The sequence below is a fragment of the Lissotriton vulgaris genome, chromosome 9 (assembly GCF_964263255.1).
Source record: "Lissotriton vulgaris chromosome 9, aLisVul1.2, whole genome shotgun sequence".
Lineage (NCBI taxonomy): Eukaryota > Metazoa > Chordata > Amphibia > Caudata > Salamandridae > Lissotriton > Lissotriton vulgaris.
This window is the reverse complement of record NC_141697.1, coordinates 869,532,552-869,552,279: the sequence shown is the minus strand read 5'-3', so window position 1 is coordinate 869,552,279 and position 19,728 is coordinate 869,532,552. Positions and strand designations below refer to the sequence as shown.

Below are 19,728 nucleotides of genomic sequence, written 5' to 3'. Positions count from 1 at the left end.
GCCGATTGTAAGGTGTTTGGGGTGGCAATTTTTAGGGGGCTGGCCCAGCCCGGCCTCTTCCGGCCCCTGAGGGCCACAGAGGGCCCGCCCTTTGCCCGGGCTTCGCTCGGCGTCCCGCTCGCGTCCCGCTGAGCGGTAGACTGTTCCAAATAAGATGGTATTGCAAGCAGGGGGCGTGTCTTCCTGGGGGCGCGCCCGTGCACACCTGTGCAGCGCAGGGACTCCTGGTCTTACGAGTCCCTGCGGCGCGCTCCCTCGCAGTTTCCTCGGTGCTCCCTCCTCCTGGGACAGGCTCTTCAGTGCGACTACTCCCCCAGCCTCGACCCCACGCCACTCACCGCGCAGCAGCGCCCGCGAAGCGGGTGCTGCAAGTTGTTTTAGCGGGAGGGCGGTCAATCCCTCCTGGGACACGGGGAGGCCGGGTGAAAGCAGAAGCGAGGCTCTGTGTTCAAACGGGCAGCAGCGGTCAGATCAGTTCCACGGCAACGGTCCGGTCAGGTCAGTTAGAGGAATCCCACTAGGGGCTGCACAATTTCCTGCTTTATTCACCTTAACAAGCAGGGGGCGTGTCTTCCTGGGGGCGCGCCCGTGCACACCTGTGCAGCGCAGGGACTCCTGGTCTTACGAGTCCCTGCGGCGCGCTCCCTCGCAGTTTCCTCGGTGCTCCCTCCTCCTGGGACAGGCTCTTCAGTGCGACTACTCCCCCAGCCTCGACCCCACGCCACTCACCGCGCAGCAGCGCCCGCGAAGCGGGTGCTGCAAGTTGTTTTAGCGGGAGGGCGGTCAATCCCTCCTGGGACACGGGGAGGCCGGGTGAAAGCAGAAGCGAGGCTCTGTGTTCAAACGGGCAGCAGCGGTCAGATCAGTTCCATGGCAACGGTCCGGTCAGGTCAGTTAGAGGAATCCCACTAGGGGCTGCACAATTTCCTGCTTTATTCACCTTAACAAGCAGGGGGCGTGTCTTCCTGGGGGCGCGCCCGTGCACACCTGTGCAGCGCAGGGACTCCTGGTCTTACGAGTCCCTGCGGCGCGCTCCCTCGCAGTTTCCTCGGTGCTCCCTCCTCCTGGGACAGGCTCTTCAGTGCGACTACTCCCCCAGCCTCGACCCCACGCCACTCACCGCGCGGCAGCGCCCGCGAAGCGGGTGCTGCAAGTTGTTTTAGCGGGAGGGCGGTCAATCCCTCCTGGGACACGGGGAGGCCGGGTGAAAGCAGAAGCGAGGCTCTGTGTTCAAACGGGCAGCAGCGGTCAGATCAGTTCCACGGCAACGGTCCGGTCAGGTCAGTTAGAGGAACTACTCACCCGTAAGGGTCTCAAGGCGCTAGGGGTGGGGGGGTGCAGGTTCCATTCCATCAAGGAGGGGGTCTGTCGAAGAGCCAGGCTTTGAGGTTTCTTGCGAAGATGGGGAGCGATGTTGTCTGTCTGAGGTGGAGCGGAAGGGCGTTCCATGCTTTGGCAGCGAAGAAGGAGAAAGGAGCGGCCTCCCGATCTGGTCTTTCTGGTGCGAGGGACCACGGCGTAGGAAAGCTGGGCTGATTGTAGGGTCCTTTGGGGTGCGTGGAATTTGAGCCGGCTGTTCAGGTATGCTGGTCCGGTGCCGTGGAGGGCCTTGTGTGCGTGGGTGAGCATCTTAAAGGTGATTCTCGCCTCGACGGGGAGCCAGTGGAGTGTGCGCAGGTGCTGGGAGATGTGGCAGTGTTTTGGCAGGTTGAGGACCAGTCTTGCGGCGGCGTTCTGGATGTTCTGTAGCTTGCGGATGAGGTTTTTGTTTATTCCGGCGTAGAGTGCGTTGCCGTAGTCGAGTCTGCTGGTGACCAGGGAGTGAGTGACTGTTTTTTGGTGTTCGAGGGGGATCCATTTGAAGGTCTTACGAAGGAGGCGGAGGGTGTGGAAGCAGGAAGATGAGACAGAGTTGATCTGGCGGTCCATTTTGAGCTCGGTGTCCAGGATGATTCCCAGGTTGCGTGCGTGGTCTGTGGGGGTTGGCGGGTTTCGAGGGTGGTTGGCCACCAGGTGTCGCTCCAGGTGTCAGGGTTTGGGCCCATGATGAGTACTTCTGTTTTGTTGGCGTTTAGTTGTAGGCAGCTGTTTTTCATCCATTTGGCGACGGCTTCCATGCCTTCTCGAAAGTTGCATCTGGCGGTGTTGGGCTCGTTGGATAGGGAGAGGATGAGCTGGGTGTCGTCTGCGTATGGCACGATGTTGAGTCCGTAGGTTCTGACGATGGGGGCAAGTGGAGCCATGTAGACGTTGAAGAGCGTCGGGCTGAGGGAGGAGCCCTGGGGGACTCCGCAGGTGGTAGGTGTGGGGTCTGGGAGGAAAGGGGGGAGTCTGACCCGTTGCATCCTGCCGGAGAGGAAGGAGCAGATCCAGTCAAGGGCCTTGTCCTGGATTCCTGCGTCGTAGAGTCTGCGTATTAGGGTGCGGTGGGAGACTGTGTCGAACGCCGCTGATAGGTCTAGGAGGATGAGGGCTACTGTTTCTCCTTTGTCCAGTAGGGTGCGGATGTCGTCTGTTGCGGCGAGGAGGGCAGTTTCGGTACTGTGGTTTTTTCTGAAGCCGGATTGGGACGAGTCGAGGATGTTGTGTTCTTCAGTGAATGTGGCGAGTTGGCGGTTGATGGCTTTCTCGATGACTTTTGCTGGGAAAGGGAGCAGGGAGATGGGTCTGTAGTTTTTGAGGTCGGTGGGGTCCGCTGAGGGTTCCTTCAGGAGGGGGTTGACCTCGGCGTGTTTCCAGTCGTCGGGGAACGAGGCGGTCGCCAAGGAGCGGTTGATGGTGTGGCAGAGCATGGGTGCGATGGTGTCAGCGGCTCTGTTGAAGATGTGGTGGGGGCAGGGGTCCGTGGGGGCCCCTGAGTGGATTGACTTCATTATCTTCAGTGTGTCTTTGGTGGTGAGGGCTTTCCAGTCATCAATCGCTGGTTTCCGGGTGTCGGGGGTGGTTGGTGAGGGTTCAGTGTGTTGGTTGTCTTCGTCGAAGTTGTCGTAGATGCTCTTGATTTTGTGGTGGAAAAAGGTGCTGAGTTTGGCGCAGAGGTCTTGTGAGGGAGGGATGTCGGTAGACTCGTTAGACTCGCTAGAGCATCAGGTTCCCTGATGTTGGAAAAATATGTGCCAAGTTGGAAGGTGGTGTTCTTAGTTAGATCATTCCGACCAGATCACTTGGGAGTGGACAGTACAGGCCCCACCCTCAAGTTAGCATAGTTATGTGGATTGGGCACAGATGAGGGGGGCTGAGGTCTAGTGAATTCTTCTAATTTGCAATAGATTTTAGACACTAGAATAGTCAGAGATTTAATAGAGCCTTTTAGGGCAGCTATTTCCCTCTGCAGGTCTACGCTGGAGGGTGCAAATTCATTGACATCCCTCATTTTCCCCTTATGGGAGTGCGTTTTATGCCCAGGAACAGATGAGCTTGTATACTCCAGGCCACTGTGTATGTCGTTTGTGGCCGTATTATCTGCAAGAGGGGCAAACCGATTACTCAAGGGAAGGTCACCTGGTGTAGCAAGCTCAAAAGGGCACACTTCACTCAAGGGACACAAAACTTTACAAGAACGATCTAATGGGGCTTCAGAAGCTGGCGTTGTCATTACCATTGTCTGAAATTTGTTCCCCACTGTCTTAAGTAAAGTTGAAATTTCCCCATACCCAGTGCATTTAGACCCAATCGAGGTGAGTAAGTGAGAAGGCTTGAGGATGGTTTCAAGGGTAAGCGTATCTGTGGCGACAGCAGGTGACATAAGCAACCCCTCGCAATCAGCAACAATGGTCTCGATGCGGTCTACACCCTTTCATTCTCAATTGCATGCCCTAGGGCCTGAGGACGTTTCTTAAGTCTCGAATCTCTTCTTTGAAACATCCCCCTCCCCAGCCTCAATCCCCTTCCTTTTCCCCATCTCAAGCAGACACTAGACCAAACAATATGCCAGTAAATCAAGTCTGCGAAAGAATAATACAAGTAGCGGGCGAAGCAGGAAAAGGGGCAATTGTTGGATGATAATCAAAATGTAAAAACAGTACCTCATAAATTTACTGCCTCGGTCCTCGAGCTGAGGATGATAGGGGGTAGCCCAGCCCAGCCTCTTCCTGGCAATGACGGGTGCAGGACGGGCCCACCCTTGGCACGGGCTTTGCCCGGGCGCGTCCCACGCGCGTCTCGCACCACAGGATAACAGCAGTGCTTTTGAGTGCATTGATGGCTCCTCCGCCTCCTGGGGGACTGGTGACTTATGGGGATTGGAGTCCCCTTTGCTGCCAACACTGGAGTGGCAGGCACAGAGGAAAGGCGTCCCAGGCCACGGGATGACAGCAGTGATTGTGAGCTCATTGGCGGCTCCTTCTCCTCCTGGGGGACTAGTGACTTGTGGAGATTGGAGTCCCCTTTGCTGGCAACACAGGAGCAGCAGGTACAGAGGAAAGGCGAACAATATGAAGAGTTTAAGAGTAAGATGTAATAAGGAGGACACTGACATAAGAAAAAGGTGCAAATCCAAATTGGGGGTTCATGCAGTGAATGTCAAGAAACAGCAAGAGGTTAAGGTGGCCGGGCATAAAGCCAGTCTCCAAACGAGGATTATGACAGGCTCTGGGAGAACAAGTTTGGACATTTAAAATGAGGGATCAACTTGAGGAAAAATGAAAAATGTATGTAGGATTAGGCAGCAATTTGTTGTTCAAGTAGTGATAATCAAGCCACGAAGGAGTCCACAGAAAACTGAATTGAAGCAGAGGGACGGGTGCAGATCTATGTGTCTTCTTCATATTCCAGCCACCTGACCTCATCTCTTTCCTACTAACTCCTCTAGCTTTATCCAATGTCTCTCTACACCATCTGTGTAACTCACTACCTCACCTTACAAGTTACTTCAGCGTTTGTTAAGTACCTCTACTCTCCATATGTCCTTTCTCCAGCGTTTGTTTCTTCTACCACACCTCTCTCACTAACTTGCCCATTTATTGCCACCACTCTTTCTTCACCAGTACCTCTTTATTACCTCCTCTCTGTCATATTTCTCTGAATCACATTCTCTATTTGATCTATTTAAACTCATCTTTCTACTTTGCTTCTCTCTCCTTATACATCTGACTACCCCATCTCTTACTCTACCTTTCTCTCTACCTTATCGCTTGAGATTTTATTTTGTGATCTAAGTCCCCATCATGTTTTTGAATGAAAACACCACCTGGTGTACAGTAAGTAACACAGTTCAGTTTACATGAGAGATTGAGATCCAACAAATTATCTTGACTTTTCTCACTCATTTTAAATACATGATTATTTATATAATAAAAAATTTTGACTGGACATTAGCTGACATCTTATTGGTCTGCTGATTATTTGCCTATTATGCCTACAACTTTTCTCAAGAAGGGTAAGTTAAGAACAGCCACAAGTTTAATCATGGAGCGGTAGCACCTGTATCTATTGAAAATGATACTGGATGGCCATCCAGGACTACATCTGGACTGCACCAAGCATGAAATCCTCCTCTCCTGTCATGCACTGTCATTGTGCTTAACTCGGTCATGTAGGAACTCCCAAGCATAGCTGCAAAATGTGGAAAATAATCCTTAAACACTGAATGCTTTCGCTGAGATGTGGATAAAATCCTGGTATGTTCCTGTGAATGCACTGTTGCATGACCCGGCTGATGGCAAATTTCCTTAAATTGCTGTGTAATCTGCAGTTTCTGAACAGAGGCCGGTAGGACTGGGACCATTCACTGTGTCATCCCTTTCAGTGCCAATCGATGTGTCTTCTCGTATATTTGGGGAAACATTGTAACTTGTTTTGAAATCTATTTGCATTAAATCAACATGCCTGTTTCCAGTGGCCATTTTTCACACAGATATCACACAGATTAATATTCATTTGTGCATTTGTTAATTCCACATCTCACATTAGCATTGTTATTAAATCCTATGTCTCTGCCAGGAGGACCACCATTTCCATGTTGCACAAACTGCACACCATTGCCTTGTGCATTAACACCTTGCATACCAGCACCAGTACCAAAACCATCTGAACCACACTTCTGAAAAAAGTATGTTTGTGCCATCATTAACCTTTTCTTAGTCATTTTCCTAGTAGTATCGCAACAGTCACTACAATACTTTGCATAGGCAAGGATCTCGTCTAAAGATTTCACTTGCAAACATATCACAATTTGCTGAATGTGAGCACTAATCTTCGGATGCACACATAACACAAATGCAGAAACAAATCCTGAAACACCTTCTCTTGCAGGGTCATCAACTCCACTATCCTGCCTATAAATCTTCATCAATCTCTCATAATAAGCATATAGATTTTGCGTCCCTCTCATTTTTGATCAATCGACTTATTTCTGGGAAACCTTTGTTTTCAAAAGTTCAATAACCCGATTATGCTTCATTTGGGGAGTCATATTAAGATGATCTCCCCTCTGCAGTTCTTCTTCTGGCAACTATACTAAAGTCGTACACTCAGCTAACAAATCTCAAAGTTCAGCAATTGAAAATAAGGCATCCAAATCTACCTAAAATACTCTTGAAATAGTCACAATTCTTTCCCTCTCTGTATACCTTTTTTCTGACTATTCTGAGCATCAAAACATTCTTAGTTGATGTGTAATGATCACTTCATGACATTTGCTCCTCCCTGCACTTATCTCAAAGGAACCCCCATTTCAACAACCACTTCACATTCAGAATCACTCACATTCAAATTTTTCTTCATTTTACTCTTTATCTATTCAGGCTTATCAGAAGATTCTTTCTATTCTTCTGTGTCCCTTGCCACACCTTCCCATTCTAGTAACTCTCAGGGTATTCTCATAGGGTTTTAACACCTTGTTTTTGTTATTCACTTTTTGTCGATTTCATTCTTAATATTTTGCAGGTTTTCTTTTAGTCCAAATCCACATTTAATACTTTAACCAATTGTTCAATCTTCCCAAATGCATTGTGTGCATGTTTTCCTGCTTCTGCACCCAAAATGCCAAATCATATTTATTATAAGTCAAACTTTTGACACTATAAATTCACATTTCTACTATCATTTCTATATCCCCATTGAGTGTGGATGTATTAATCTCCACTACTTTTGTCTCATTTTGTGAAGATGAACTAGCCTCCACCTCATCCCTTTCCAGACTCAGGTCTACTGTGCCTATTTTTTCCACTTGCACCTGCAGATGACCCTCGTCATAGAATAACCCTAAATCTTTTCTGACTCATTGGGAACTGCTCCCACCCCCCCCCCCCCCCAGACCACGAACAAAACCTAGTTAGCAGTAAATAGGGAGGGACATAAGGGAGAGGGTGGGAAAAGGGCAGACTTCTTACTAAAGGGAATGGATTTGAGAGAAGTAAGAGGGCTTCAGGGAGGGTGAAGGAAGGGTTTTTGGGAGGGAAGTCATATTCTAGGGGTGGAGACATGTATCTTACACTTTTGTTGTAAGTTGACTCTCGGAGTTTGTGAATGCCAAAAGTAGTAAACTTACTAAAACGATTGAACTTACTCAAAAGAGTAACTTACCTTTGTGAATCAGGTCCTTAAATATAAAATCGAAAAGGATGGGTACAGAAGACCCAATGCATGTGATGCTACAAAGGACTAAACAGCCATCTCCATCCTAGGCTTTTCTTTCAAACTGACTCCAGGTGTTACTCATCACCTTGCAGCCAGCCTCGAGGCCTCAGCACGAGGTGTTTTCCTGGTCTTCCTCTTTTCCTTTTTCCTTGAATGTTCCAGGTCAGGGCTTGCTTGGTGGTGTTTGATGCAGGCCTGCGGAGGGCTTGACCCATCCAGCCCCAGCAACCTTTCATGATTTCTTTGTGAGCAGGGAGTTGGAAAGCCTACTTCCATAAGGCGTTGTTGCTCATGGTGTTTAGCCAGTGGATCTGGAGGATTTTCATCAGACAGGTATTGCTGAAGATCTGGACTTTGTTGGCGGTGGTCATTGTGGTCCTCCAAGCTTCTTCTCCATACAGAAGGACCTATTTTAAATTGGTGTTAAAAAGCCTGATCTTGGATTGCAGTGGGAGGTCCTTGGAGCTCCAGATCTTCTTCAGCTGAATGAAGGCATCCCTTGCTTTGTGGATTCTTGCCTTGACATAGTAATCTATGCTGTCCTGCTAGTTTAAGACACTGCCTAGGGTGGTGAATGCCTCAACCTCTTCCTATGCAGATTGGCCCAATCAGCCAAATAAAATGTAAACAATCATTTTTCTACATTTTTTGGCTGGGTGGGCTTCTCCCATTTAAAGGGAGGAGCCCAGACAGCCATCTGTAAAAATACTGTTTCTCACAAGGGAATTGAGCCATTTTTTTCAATCTCTTCAGGTAAGAGACAGCTGCTACTCTTGCAGCCCTGCTAATTGTATTGGAGGTTTTAGTACTAATAGGTTGTATTCTCTTGCCTACAGGGCAATAACAGCTGATGATTACTCTCCCCTACAATTGGCATGTGCACACTTTGAATTTCTGTATTTATTAATACCTAGTTTACAGCTCTATTATCCACTATCAAGTACATCAGCAATATTATTAATCCAAATATTTAGAACAGCTACAATTCAGATGGAGTGGGCCCCTCAGGCCCCCAGGGGCCTCTCTTCAAGAAGCAGGCACTGTGCAGTTTGCAGCAAGGTGTTCCTCAGTAGTTCACCTTCCAAGGCCACTCCCCCGGACCCTGAAGAAGGTTCATTGTGTATGCTCTACTGCAGAAGGGCCCTAGGGCCAGATGTAGGTCGGCCGGTAACGGCCGAAAATCGGTATTTTCGGCCGTTACCGACCGGTATACATGATTTGAAATGTAGGGGCACAATTTTACAGTATCGGTAACTTTACCGATTCGGTAAAGTTACCGATTCTGTAAAATACCGAATCGGTATTTTTACCGATTCGGTAAATCTCAGATGTAGGTGGAACTCTTCTGAGTCCCAAAGGCCCTACAAAATCGGTATTTTACCACACAATCCTATTGTGTGGTAAAATACCGATTTCAGGTGTGCATGCACATGTGTGCATGCACACCTAGCCATGTGACAGACAGACATGCCCTTAGGGCATGTCTGTGTGCCACATGGTGCACATGCCTATTTGTGGGGTGCAGGAGGGTGTCAAAGTGACACCCCCTGCACCCTTGCAAAATTCGGTATTTACCGATTCTGTAAATACAGAATCGGTATTTCCCATTGATTTCTATGGGCTTTGAAGCCCATAGGAATCAATGGGAAATACCGATTCTGTATTTACAGAATCGGTAAATACCGAATGTTACAGAATCGGTATTTCCACATCTGGAAATACCTACATGTCAACCACATTGATTTACCGATTTTCAATTACCGAATCGGTAAAATTCGGTAATTAAAAATCGGTAAATCAATATTACCTACATCGGGCCCTTAGTCTCTTGTGCCACATTCTAGTGGCTTTGAGCCTGCAGTGTTAGACGCTCAACAAGAACACAATTATACCATATTATCCAACTAAACATGGGTTTCCCTTCATTGACACAAATCCTTTCAGTTGCATACCCCATGCTTCCATGAGGGAGAGAACTCACACTCTCTTGGTACCCATTCTGAAGCAAGTGGGACCTCTCCTGTGGAACAGTGCACAACCCATCACCTGCATGTTTTGGTAGTTGCTAGGTCTGCTGGAGTTTTATACTTTATTTACAACCATTGTATCATATCCCACCATCCTGGGAATCTTGGCAGGACTGCCTGCAACAGTAATTTCTGCCTCTGACGCCGTGGGAGCTGGAGAAAGAATCTGGTGGAAGCAGAGGGTCTGCAGCAGTGTTCCCTTCAGTATCCAGAAAAACACCTAAATCTAGCGGCCAGAATGCCAAGGTGGCAGAAGACCGGCAAAAAACTGACAGCAGGACAAGTCCTGTAAAGATGTAAATCATCCGACCAGATGGCTGTTGGTAAGGGAATGGCTAGGATCAGAGAGGTCACAGTTCCTTGACGGATGTGTGACTACAGGATGTGCCCCCCATAACAGACCATAATGCAAGTAGCTACACAAGTACGGGTATCTAAAGCAGATGTCTCTATCTCAGGTAGGCCCTCTCAATTTTTCTTTACACTTAGAGCATAATTACATCGTCGTCATGCTGACTTACTGATAAGGTAGGGGGAATAAAGTGTAGAAAAAATCCTGATGAATGTCCCAGACCAATTAGGCTAGTAAGAAGGGCAGAAACATGTTGTTAAAAAAATTGGTGATGCAAGGATCACAATATCATTCCCCTCCATTACCTTATGATAATCATTTGTATTCTTACACAAGGTACCACATGAATGAAAGAATACTTGTTGGTATCTCTTGAGGTATTTTTAGTTACTAACTAGACTACTGTTAGCCAGAGTAGAAAAGAAATCTCTAAGAACTCCCTCTGGATAGCCCTACTCAAGGTTGATTCCACCCTGGTGGTGCCATCCTACCAGGGTGGGAAGAGGTGGCCTATGATGAAGCATGCTATGCAAACAAATGATAGATGAAATGCTGAATAAATCATACATTCACCCCCAGTCACGAGATCTGGGTTAAATCTATCGTTCTTTTGCTCACCATGCCACCCCAGTTTACACCCAGCCATATGCAAATCAGTCTTGCCCGTGTGCCTCATGGGAACAGCCCAGATTGATCTGCCAAGCCAGGTCCTCCCTGAACCAGAAACAAGCATCCTGGGACCAGTTTCTAGGTATTACCCTTCATCAGCCAGGCTAGCTTGAATCCAGTGGCACAGTGAGCAAGGGACCCACGTCTGGGCATACCCATCCCACTTGGGGTGAAAAGTGCTACGCAAACAAATGATGGACGGAATTCTGAATAAATCATACATTCACCCCCAGTCGAGAGATCTGGGTTAATCCCATAATTCTTTTGCTCACCATGCCAACCCAGTTTAGACCTGTGCCTCAGGGGAATAGGGTCCATAGAGCATTGTACCCACATCTGGGCATACCACTTTTCACCCCAAGTGGGATGGGTATGCCCAGACGTGGGCCCCCTGCTCACTGTGCCACTGGATTCAAGCTAGACTGGCTTATGAAGGGTAATACCCAGAAACCGGTCCTAGGATGCTTGTTTCCAGTCCAGGGAGGACCTGGCCTGGCAGTTCGGGCTGGACTGTTCCCATTGGACTCAGGGTCAATACTGATTTGCATATGGATGGGTCCAAACTGGAAAGGCATGGTAAGCAAAAAAACAATGGATTTAGGTCCAGATCTCTGTGCTGGGGTGAATGTATGACATTGTTCTGCATTCTGTTCATCAATTGTTCTTTTTGCATTTGAAGAAGCATGTCACATTACATGAGTGTGCCCACCTCTTACAATTCTTGGAATTGCCTTTCTCAATAGGAGACCACAAAATATTAAAAGTGTCTGTGCAAAATAAAACATTAGACTCGCTTTTATAAGCTTGAGATAGTTCTTCTCTTAAGGTCTCTTGCATATAGCCTAATTTTTGTGATATACAAGGTCTAAATCAAGCCTTTAATATCACTACACTACTGTTCCTGTTCAGTGATGATTGTTGTGTCAGATAGTCTTATTTTTTTTAAAACTTTATTGAAAGTAAGGCATGTTACATGTTGTGCATTCAATTATACAGTTCAGTTCTGGTCTTTGGCAGAGTATCATATCGGCAACGGAACATAGAAAATACATGGCAACTTGGTGAATATCCAGACATGCAAGCAATATCTTGGGCTGGCTTGTATATGTCTCAATATTTCCACATTATAGAGTTGTGGGTCTGTCACTGTCAGGGGTTGCAATAACATTCAGGGCTGCAGGACTAGAGACACGGTCAGAGAGTTCCTCAGTATCGTCTAGTTGGCAGAGATATGTTTCCAGGGGGGCCCAGATGCCGTGTGGCCAGAGGCATTAGGTTCCAATACTCAGTTAGGTGCGTCTGGCAGTGTGCTGCATCTGCTAGCCAGTATTTTGGCATTTGTGCCAGCCTGCGGCCCCAGTGAATCGTCACCCTGTGCCTGGCCAGCACCAGCCGCAATGCGATCAGTCGATGGCTAGAATCCGGAATGTCTTTAACATGTCCCAATAGACATGTGAGGGGGTCAGGCATGATGGTTTAGGAAGTGATGGGGCTAATAATTGTACACACATCTTGCCAGTAGTCCGCTACTTTTGGGCATGTCCAGGTGAAATGTGTAAATGTTGCTTCGGGTGCCGAACATCTTATACATCTCGCATCCACAGCCAGACCCATTTTGTGGAGTGCTATTGGGTGCGATAGAGTCTGTGCAAAAATTTAAAATGTATCAGGCACATTCAGTAGTTTGGGAAAGTCTTTTGGACTGGTTGCAGCAATATAGATACCATCTTCTTACTTGCAGAGATAAATCATTTGAAGAGAAGACTGTTAGTTACTAAAGCCTAAGAACAATTGAATGAGACAGGCATGAGATGTGGCTATTACCTTGGGAATCGTGTAGCCTCTGAACTGGAAGTCATGGGTCGCAGCATGTGGGAGCCCCGTTGGGATGATATCACTGAATCGTTGAACCTCATGGATCACAGCATCAGTGTATGGCATCTTACTTCGGTCTTCTATGGAAGGGCAGCGGTTACAGCCAATCACTCTGTCGATCTCCTGATGTATCTTTTCTGAGGAGAGAAGTGATGGTGATGATACTGTTGCCATATTATAGCACATCTTAGTTGTCTAAAGCAAAACAAACTGCAAATTGAAGAGGGTGGGAAGCATTGGACATGGTGTTGACCTGTATTTTGGAAACCTTGCCTCTACTCCTGCCTTTGATGCTTGAACGAACATTACAAGATTTTGAGCAAAGCATGTGCCTGAGCTCTTAAAGGTAAATGCTGGGGGTCTCTTTATCACATGAGATATAGCACATTGCAGTAAGATTACATCCACTACATAAATTTACCGCTATGTTGTAAGTATAGGTTTACTATTCTTGATACCACCTACTGTGTAGCAGAAGATTGAAGTAATGGATGCAAAGTTATTGTATGTCAATATTATTAACATTAACATGGTGGCATGCAATCATATAAATATTTATAATGTAAAAATAAAAAAATGTGTCTCAAAGTAATGGACCATAATTGCTTTGCTTAGTCACCAATAACCTTCACTAGTGATCTGCATGACCATTCTGCCACATATGATCCGATGTACACTGTTGCATAAACTCTCTGTTTTGAGAGACACAGAGCAAGTATTTAGCACTTATTATAATGGATATCCTGATTCATATCATATCTCTGACACTTTCATTCTGGCTGGTGCTCAAAGATGTAGGCATTTACACTGGATCAAATTTTAATGACGGTTAACATTAAAAGTGAGAACTAATCATAACAGAAAGGTAATATTGCAAAGTGAATTATTCAAGTACTGAATATTTATAATTATTAAATGTGAACAAGGAAAGATTTCTTAGACAATACCTCATATGACGGTCCTGGGTGGAGAAACCAAGGGATTCCTAGTGATGGTCAGTCCATCCTAAATAGGGTTTGGTGACTGTAGGCATTGTCTGTATTAGTTGAGGGGAGACAGTATCCACCTCAAGTAACAACCACGTCACTTGCAGGGTAAACACTCAAAGTCACTAAAATAATCCAAGCTCAACTCCCTGAGAGCTATGGCACAGAGCGGCAAGGAGTAACGTAGAGGCAATGGGTAAAGTACTAATAAAGTACCAAAACAGTGATAAAGTCAAAACACAATTAAAGAAAAATCCAAAACCAAATTAGTAAAATGGAGTAAGGTTTAATACATAAAATTACACCAAAACAACAAAAATTCAATCAGATGTTTTCTCTGGAATGGAAGTAAAAAATCCTCAGTGGGGTAAGGCAGCAGGCTGTGGCCAAAGAGGACTTCATGTCATCGGATACCCACTATGAGGACCCGGTGAAGCTGTTGACTTTTGGGTGCAAAGCTTGAAGCTGTAGAAATTTGAATTTCATATCATAGAAGGTCCCTTGCTGGCTGATACCTTTGGTGCCACTGCCCACTCTATGTTCAGACTTAGTCACTTTTTTAAAAACTCTGAATTATTCAGTGGGCCATGGCTGTAGGCTGAAGCTGAACAGAGCTCCATGAGGCCAGTTAACATTGTCGGCAGAGCCTGTGGAAAAGGATATTAGGCTGTGGAAAAACGCTGAGCAGGAGCAATTGAATCTTTGGCATAGCACCAACACACCTTCTTTGGATGGCGGGATGGTCCTTGTCCGCTGGAGGTCTTTGAAGCTAAAAGTTGCTAAGTCCCAGTTTTCAGGAAAAGTTGGGGGGAGTACACTTTGACACCAGCCAAGGGGCCCAGGACCTTGGAGACTGCACTTGGAGGTACAGATTCAATCTAGCAGGGCCCAGGGTAGGGCCATTTGGGAATAGTCCGGTGGGAAGTTGGTGAAAATGCCTCTGGTACCTTTTCGTTTCCCTATAGCTTGACATGAGGTCAGTCTTATTACCCTTGAAATCCACTGCTTTGCCCTCTGTACAAGAAGGAGTGCAGGTCCAGTCTTTAGGAATCTTTTCAGGTAACAGAGAACAGGCACAGTTTGCTTCTGTTCTTCCACACATTCAGAAAATTATCTCAGGAAGGTATTATGGGTGCCAGTTTGATGCCTGGCACCAGTCTGTGGGAGGTGGTACCTCCTGGCCACTCTCTACTCAATGGGATACAGTTCCTATGTGTGATACTACCCACTTTTGCAGCACTTCAAGTGTGTCCTACAGGAAACAATTCCACAGTGCATCTCTGCCACAGTCCATGATAGCAAAACACTTCTCCTATTGTTCAGAACCTGTATATCCCCCCCAGCCAGAGGTATGGCTGGGTAAATGAGCAACCCCTCTTCTGTGGTCAATCTAGACCAATTCTGTGGCAGCCCCTCTCCCTCTGGAATGGGAGCCTTCCTTGTTTGGAGAACAAAGAAGGACCCTGCTCTGTTGTCAGCTAACATTGGCTTGTGATATGGCAGGCCGTTTTGAAGTTAATTAAGTGACTAAGCAGAACCCAGATGGTCACACCGTCAGAGCAACAGAACACCCAAGGCCTTTGTCTCGCTCTGAAATCAGTTTTTCACACCTCATAAAGGGCGCTATTCTGCCAAGTCACAGTGGGAGCTCAGGGAAATGGGCATCCAGTGGCTTTAGAAAAGATAACTTTCTAAAAGCATCTTTTCAGAAATATTTATTTAAAAAAGGACACTTTAAACCGATCAAAAGGGGACATTTTGACAGGTTGAATTTGCCGTTTTAAAACTGCACAGCCAGGTAGGACTGAATTTGTGTTTGCATTTTCAATATTTCAATATTGTGGATGGCACAATGAGTACTGCTGTCCACTAAATTACGGCCCTGGGGGGTGGGGTCCCTGGGGCCTTATTAGACTCAGAGAGGGGGCTTTGTGCCCCCTCCACTTTTTTATTACATTTAGCCCCAAAGGATGGGGTTACCTGTGCCCAAAAAACCTTCGGGAACGGGGCTACATGCCCCTCCCCTTTTTAATTGACTTTGGCCCTGAGAGATGAGATACCAAGGGCCTGAAAAGGGTCAAGGAGAGGGGACACCCCACCCTTCTCCCTTATTATTTACATTTTGCCGCAGGGATAGGGTCCCAGGGATCTAATTAGGCTCAGGGAAGGGGCAGCATGCCCTCTCCCTTTATTAATTACTCAGCCCCAGAGATGAGGTCCCTGGGTCTTGATAAGGCTCGGGCAAGGTGCCATGTAGCTCTCCCTCCCTTTTTAAACAGAAATAGCCACAGGGGATGGGGATCTGAAGGCCAAAAATGGCTTGAGGGGGAGGATGCAAGCCCGCCTCCCTGGCCCCGGGGCCCGAAATTGTCTGGGGAGGCTCTGGGAGATCGGGTACTCAGGGTCCAAGAAGGGTTGGGGAGTGGGAGGAGCTTCCTCCTCATTTTTGTTTTTGGCCCCGGGAATGTGGTCCCCAGGGCCTATTAACCCCTTCGATGCTGATGACGGAGCGGTTCCGTCATCAGCATCGGTTGGGCTGTGCTGATGACGGAACCGTTCCGTCATCAGTACAGCCCTGGGGGGGGAGCGCTGGCGCTCCCCCCCTTGTGCAGGGATCTTCGTTGTTTTTGCAGGGGTGGCAGCGGAAGACCTTTCGCTGCCACCCCCTGGCCCCCCCACGCTTCCTGGTGACGTCAGCGCGCACAGCGCGCGCCGGCGTCATCAGGAAGCGCTGGACGCGCTGGAAGCCATTTGTTTCCAGCGCGTCCAGGAGCAAGGTGCGTGTTTGGTGCTCTGGTGGGGCGGGGGGGCCGGTTTTCGGTGCCTTGAGGCATCGGGCGGGGAGGAAACTGTGTTTCCTCTCCCCTGATGTCCCAATGCAGGGCATTCCTGGTGCACGATCGCGCACAGCGTTGCGATCGTGCACCAGGAATGCCCCACTAGACACCAGGGAGTGTTTTTCGGCTAAAAAAACTGTGCAGGCGGCGACCCCTTGGGCAAGGGTCGCTTCCTTTTTGGGGCCAAATAATGTTTAGACTTTTCTGCCCCCCCTGGGGCAGATCAGCCGTTTTTTGGGCCGATCTACACCCAGGGCGGGCAGAAAAGCCCACTAGAGCCAGGGATTACTTTTTTTTTTTTAATCGGAAGCGACCCCTTGGGCAAGGGTCGCTTCCTTTTGGGGGCAAATCATTTCTCAGACTTTTCTGCCCCCCCCCCCCCCCCCCCTGGGGCAGATCGGCCGTTTTTTGGGCTGCATCTGGACCCAGGGGGGGGCAGAAAAGCCCACTAGACACCAGGGATTGATTTTTATTTATAAAGGAAGCAACCCCTTGGCCAAGGGTTGCTTCCTTGTGCCCATTTCAAAAGTATGTTCTGCCGTGTATTTATTTGGGCTCTCTGCCCTCCGTAGGGTTGCTTCCAGGGGGCCCACGTTTATAATGATTTATAATCTCCCCCCCTTGGGGACAGACCCCCCATTTGTGACATAGCCTGTTGTAATGTGTGTTGTTTTTGTTTCTTCTAATGTGTATTGTTTTTTTTTCTCTTTAGAGTGTTGCAGTGTGCGGTTACTGGTGGTTCTGTTGTTCTGCTGTTTCTGTAGTTGTATGTGTTTGGTAAGAGACCTCTTTTTTGTTCAATTGTACTGTGATTGTATTTTTTTGCAAAGTGTGTAGTAAAATACGAGTATGTTTGGTTTCTGTTTGTTGTGATTGTAAAACATGTTTTGCATTTGTTTTTGATGTGTCCTTCTGTAGATGTAAGTTTTTTTTCTTCTTCTTTCTAGTGGGATATCGTTGCCTCTTTGCTGTGTCTTTGCAGAGTAGGTGCTGGTGAGTGTAGTTGTGTCTTGTAAGTGAATTGTATATATTTTCTAAATTCGTTTTTTTTTAAAAAGGCTTACATTTTTTATCTTACTTTGCGCAGTGTTGGGGTTGTTGAGTTGTTTGTGCAGACTCCTTTATTTGTAAGGATAATGGCTAGCCACCGGATTACTGCTCAGCAAGTTGTTGGATTGCTTTTTGATTCTTCCTCTGACCATGGTCCAGAGTCTGACTCTGATTCTGATCCAGAGGTGGGAGGTGAAGATTCAGGTAGTGAGTTTTCTCTACACATGGCTTCATCTGATGATGAAGACACTCTGAGTGCTGATGAAGCTACTTTTGGTGTGGATGATGTGCCTGTGGTTGCGGAGGACATTGCTGCGCCTGTGGTTGCAGAGGGCATTGTTGTGCCTGTGGTTGCGGAGGACATTCCTGTGCCAATAGTGCGGCAAGAGACATCTGGGCTGCAGCCTGGGGTTGCTAGACTTCCAGTTGGTGCAGTGAGACGAGAGGCAGCTGGGCGGCAGCCTGCGGCTGCAAGACTTGATGTTGAAAGTTCTGACCTCTGGGTTGCACCAGGCATGGTGCAGCCGGCATTGCCTGAATTTACTGGTGTTCCAGGGTGTAGGGTGAACACTGAAAACTTTTTGCCTATTGATTTTTTCAAGTTGTTTATGGATGATGTGTTTTTGGCAGAGATTGTAGAGCAGACTAATTTGTATGCTGAACATTTTTTGAGGGTGAACAGTGCCAGCCTTAAGCCCCACGCTAGAGCTACCCGGTGGACTCCCACAAATTTGGAGGAGATGAAAAAGTTTTTGGGTTTAACTTTTTTGATGGGCTTGCTTAGGAAACCATCAATGGCTTCATATTGGTCTACTAGTCCCTTGATGGCAACAGCTATATTTCCGGCAGTCATGAGTCGTGATCGGTATTTGCTTCTGCTTCGCATGATGCATTTTGTTGACAATAGTCTTGCTTTGCCACGAGATCACCCTGATTGTGACCGTCTTTTCAAGATTCGGCCTGTCATTGATCATTTTGTTGATCGATTTTCTGAGATCTTTTATCCTGGGAAAGAAATTGCAGTGGACGAGTCTTTGCTGTTGTTCAAAGGCCGCTTGGTATTTCGGCAATACATTCCTAGTAAGAGGGCACGCTATGGAATCAAACTGTATATGCTGTGTGACAGTGAGACTGGATATGTCTCTAATTTCAGGGTGTATACTGGTAAGGAATCCAGGATTAACCCCCCTGGTTGTCCGTCGACTTTTGGAGTGACTGAGAAAATTGTGTGGGAACTTGGTCGTGGATTTTTTAACAAAGGCCATCATTTGTATGTCGATAACTTCTACACTGGTGTGCGGTTGTTCAGGGAATTGGGCAAAGTGGACACTGTTGCTTGTGGCACAATCCGCTCAAACCGTAAAGGTTTCCCAAAAGAACTTGTGTGTCAGAAGCTTGCTCGGGGACAGTGTAGTGCATTGCGTTGTGAGGAGCTTCTAGCTGTGAAGTTTTCAGACAGGAGAGATGTCTACATGTCGACTACAATACATGATGAAAGCACTGAACCGGTGACTATTTGGGGTCAGGTTGCAGAAGTGCGCAAACCTGTGTGCATAATGCACTACAATAAGTACATGGGTGGTGTTGACAGAGTAGATCAGAGGTTGGAACCGTATGATGCTCTTCGTAAGGCTTACATTTGGTACAAGAAGTTGGCTATCCATCTTTTCCACTTGGCAACCTTTAATGCTTTTGTTGTGTTCCAGAAATCTTGTCCCCCAGTCAAAGTTGTCTTTTGAAAAGTTTCAGGAGTCTGTAATAGGCAGCCTTGTTTTAGTGCAACAGGCAAGTGTTCCTAGAGTTGGAGTGGTGGAGGATATTGCCAGATTGAAAGATCGCCACTTTCCTGATACAATTCCTCCTACAACCTCAAAAGACTTTCCCAGTCGGAGATGTAGAGTCTGTTGGCGAAGAGGTTTGCGGAAGGAGGTTCGTGTGTACTGCCCTGACTGCCCTTCAAACCCCGGGCTGTGTGTACCTGCTTGTTTTAGATTGTACCACACGCAAAAGATTTTTTGGGAGTATCAATGAGTGGTAAAGTGAACTGGTTGGTCTTATTGTTCAGTTTCAAAGTTTGCATTTGTGTAGTCTTTTTAGTTTAGTTGTTGAGTTAGTAGATTTGTATCAATTTGCAATTTGTTTTTGTTTTTCTTTTATTTTCAAAAAAAACTAAAGTATGATGTTGGTTTGCGTGTAGTGTCCATTGTCTGACGGTGTGCATGGTTTGGCGCTTGGCTGCCGGTGTCTGTGGACTGGTGCTTGTCTGGCGGTGTCTGTGGACTGGTGCTTGGCTGGCGGTGTGCGTGGTCTGGTGTTTTGTTGGCCGTGTGCGTGCTCTTGCGCTTGCCTGGTGT

The 19,728-nt window shown here is 47.2% G+C and overlaps 1 protein-coding gene across 1 annotated transcript in view; it reads right to left on the bottom strand.

Moving 5' to 3' along the window:
* LOC147692397 (cytochrome P450 2A13-like) overlaps nucleotides 1-19,728 on the bottom strand; it is a 326,869-nt gene that overhangs the window by 48,324 nt on the left and 258,817 nt on the right. Inside the window, exon 7 of the mRNA XM_086938614.1 lies at nucleotides 12,451-12,638. Coding sequence (XP_086794740.1) covers nucleotides 12,451-12,638 — 188 coding nt within the window. The remainder of the gene's footprint in view (nucleotides 1-12,450; nucleotides 12,639-19,728) is intronic.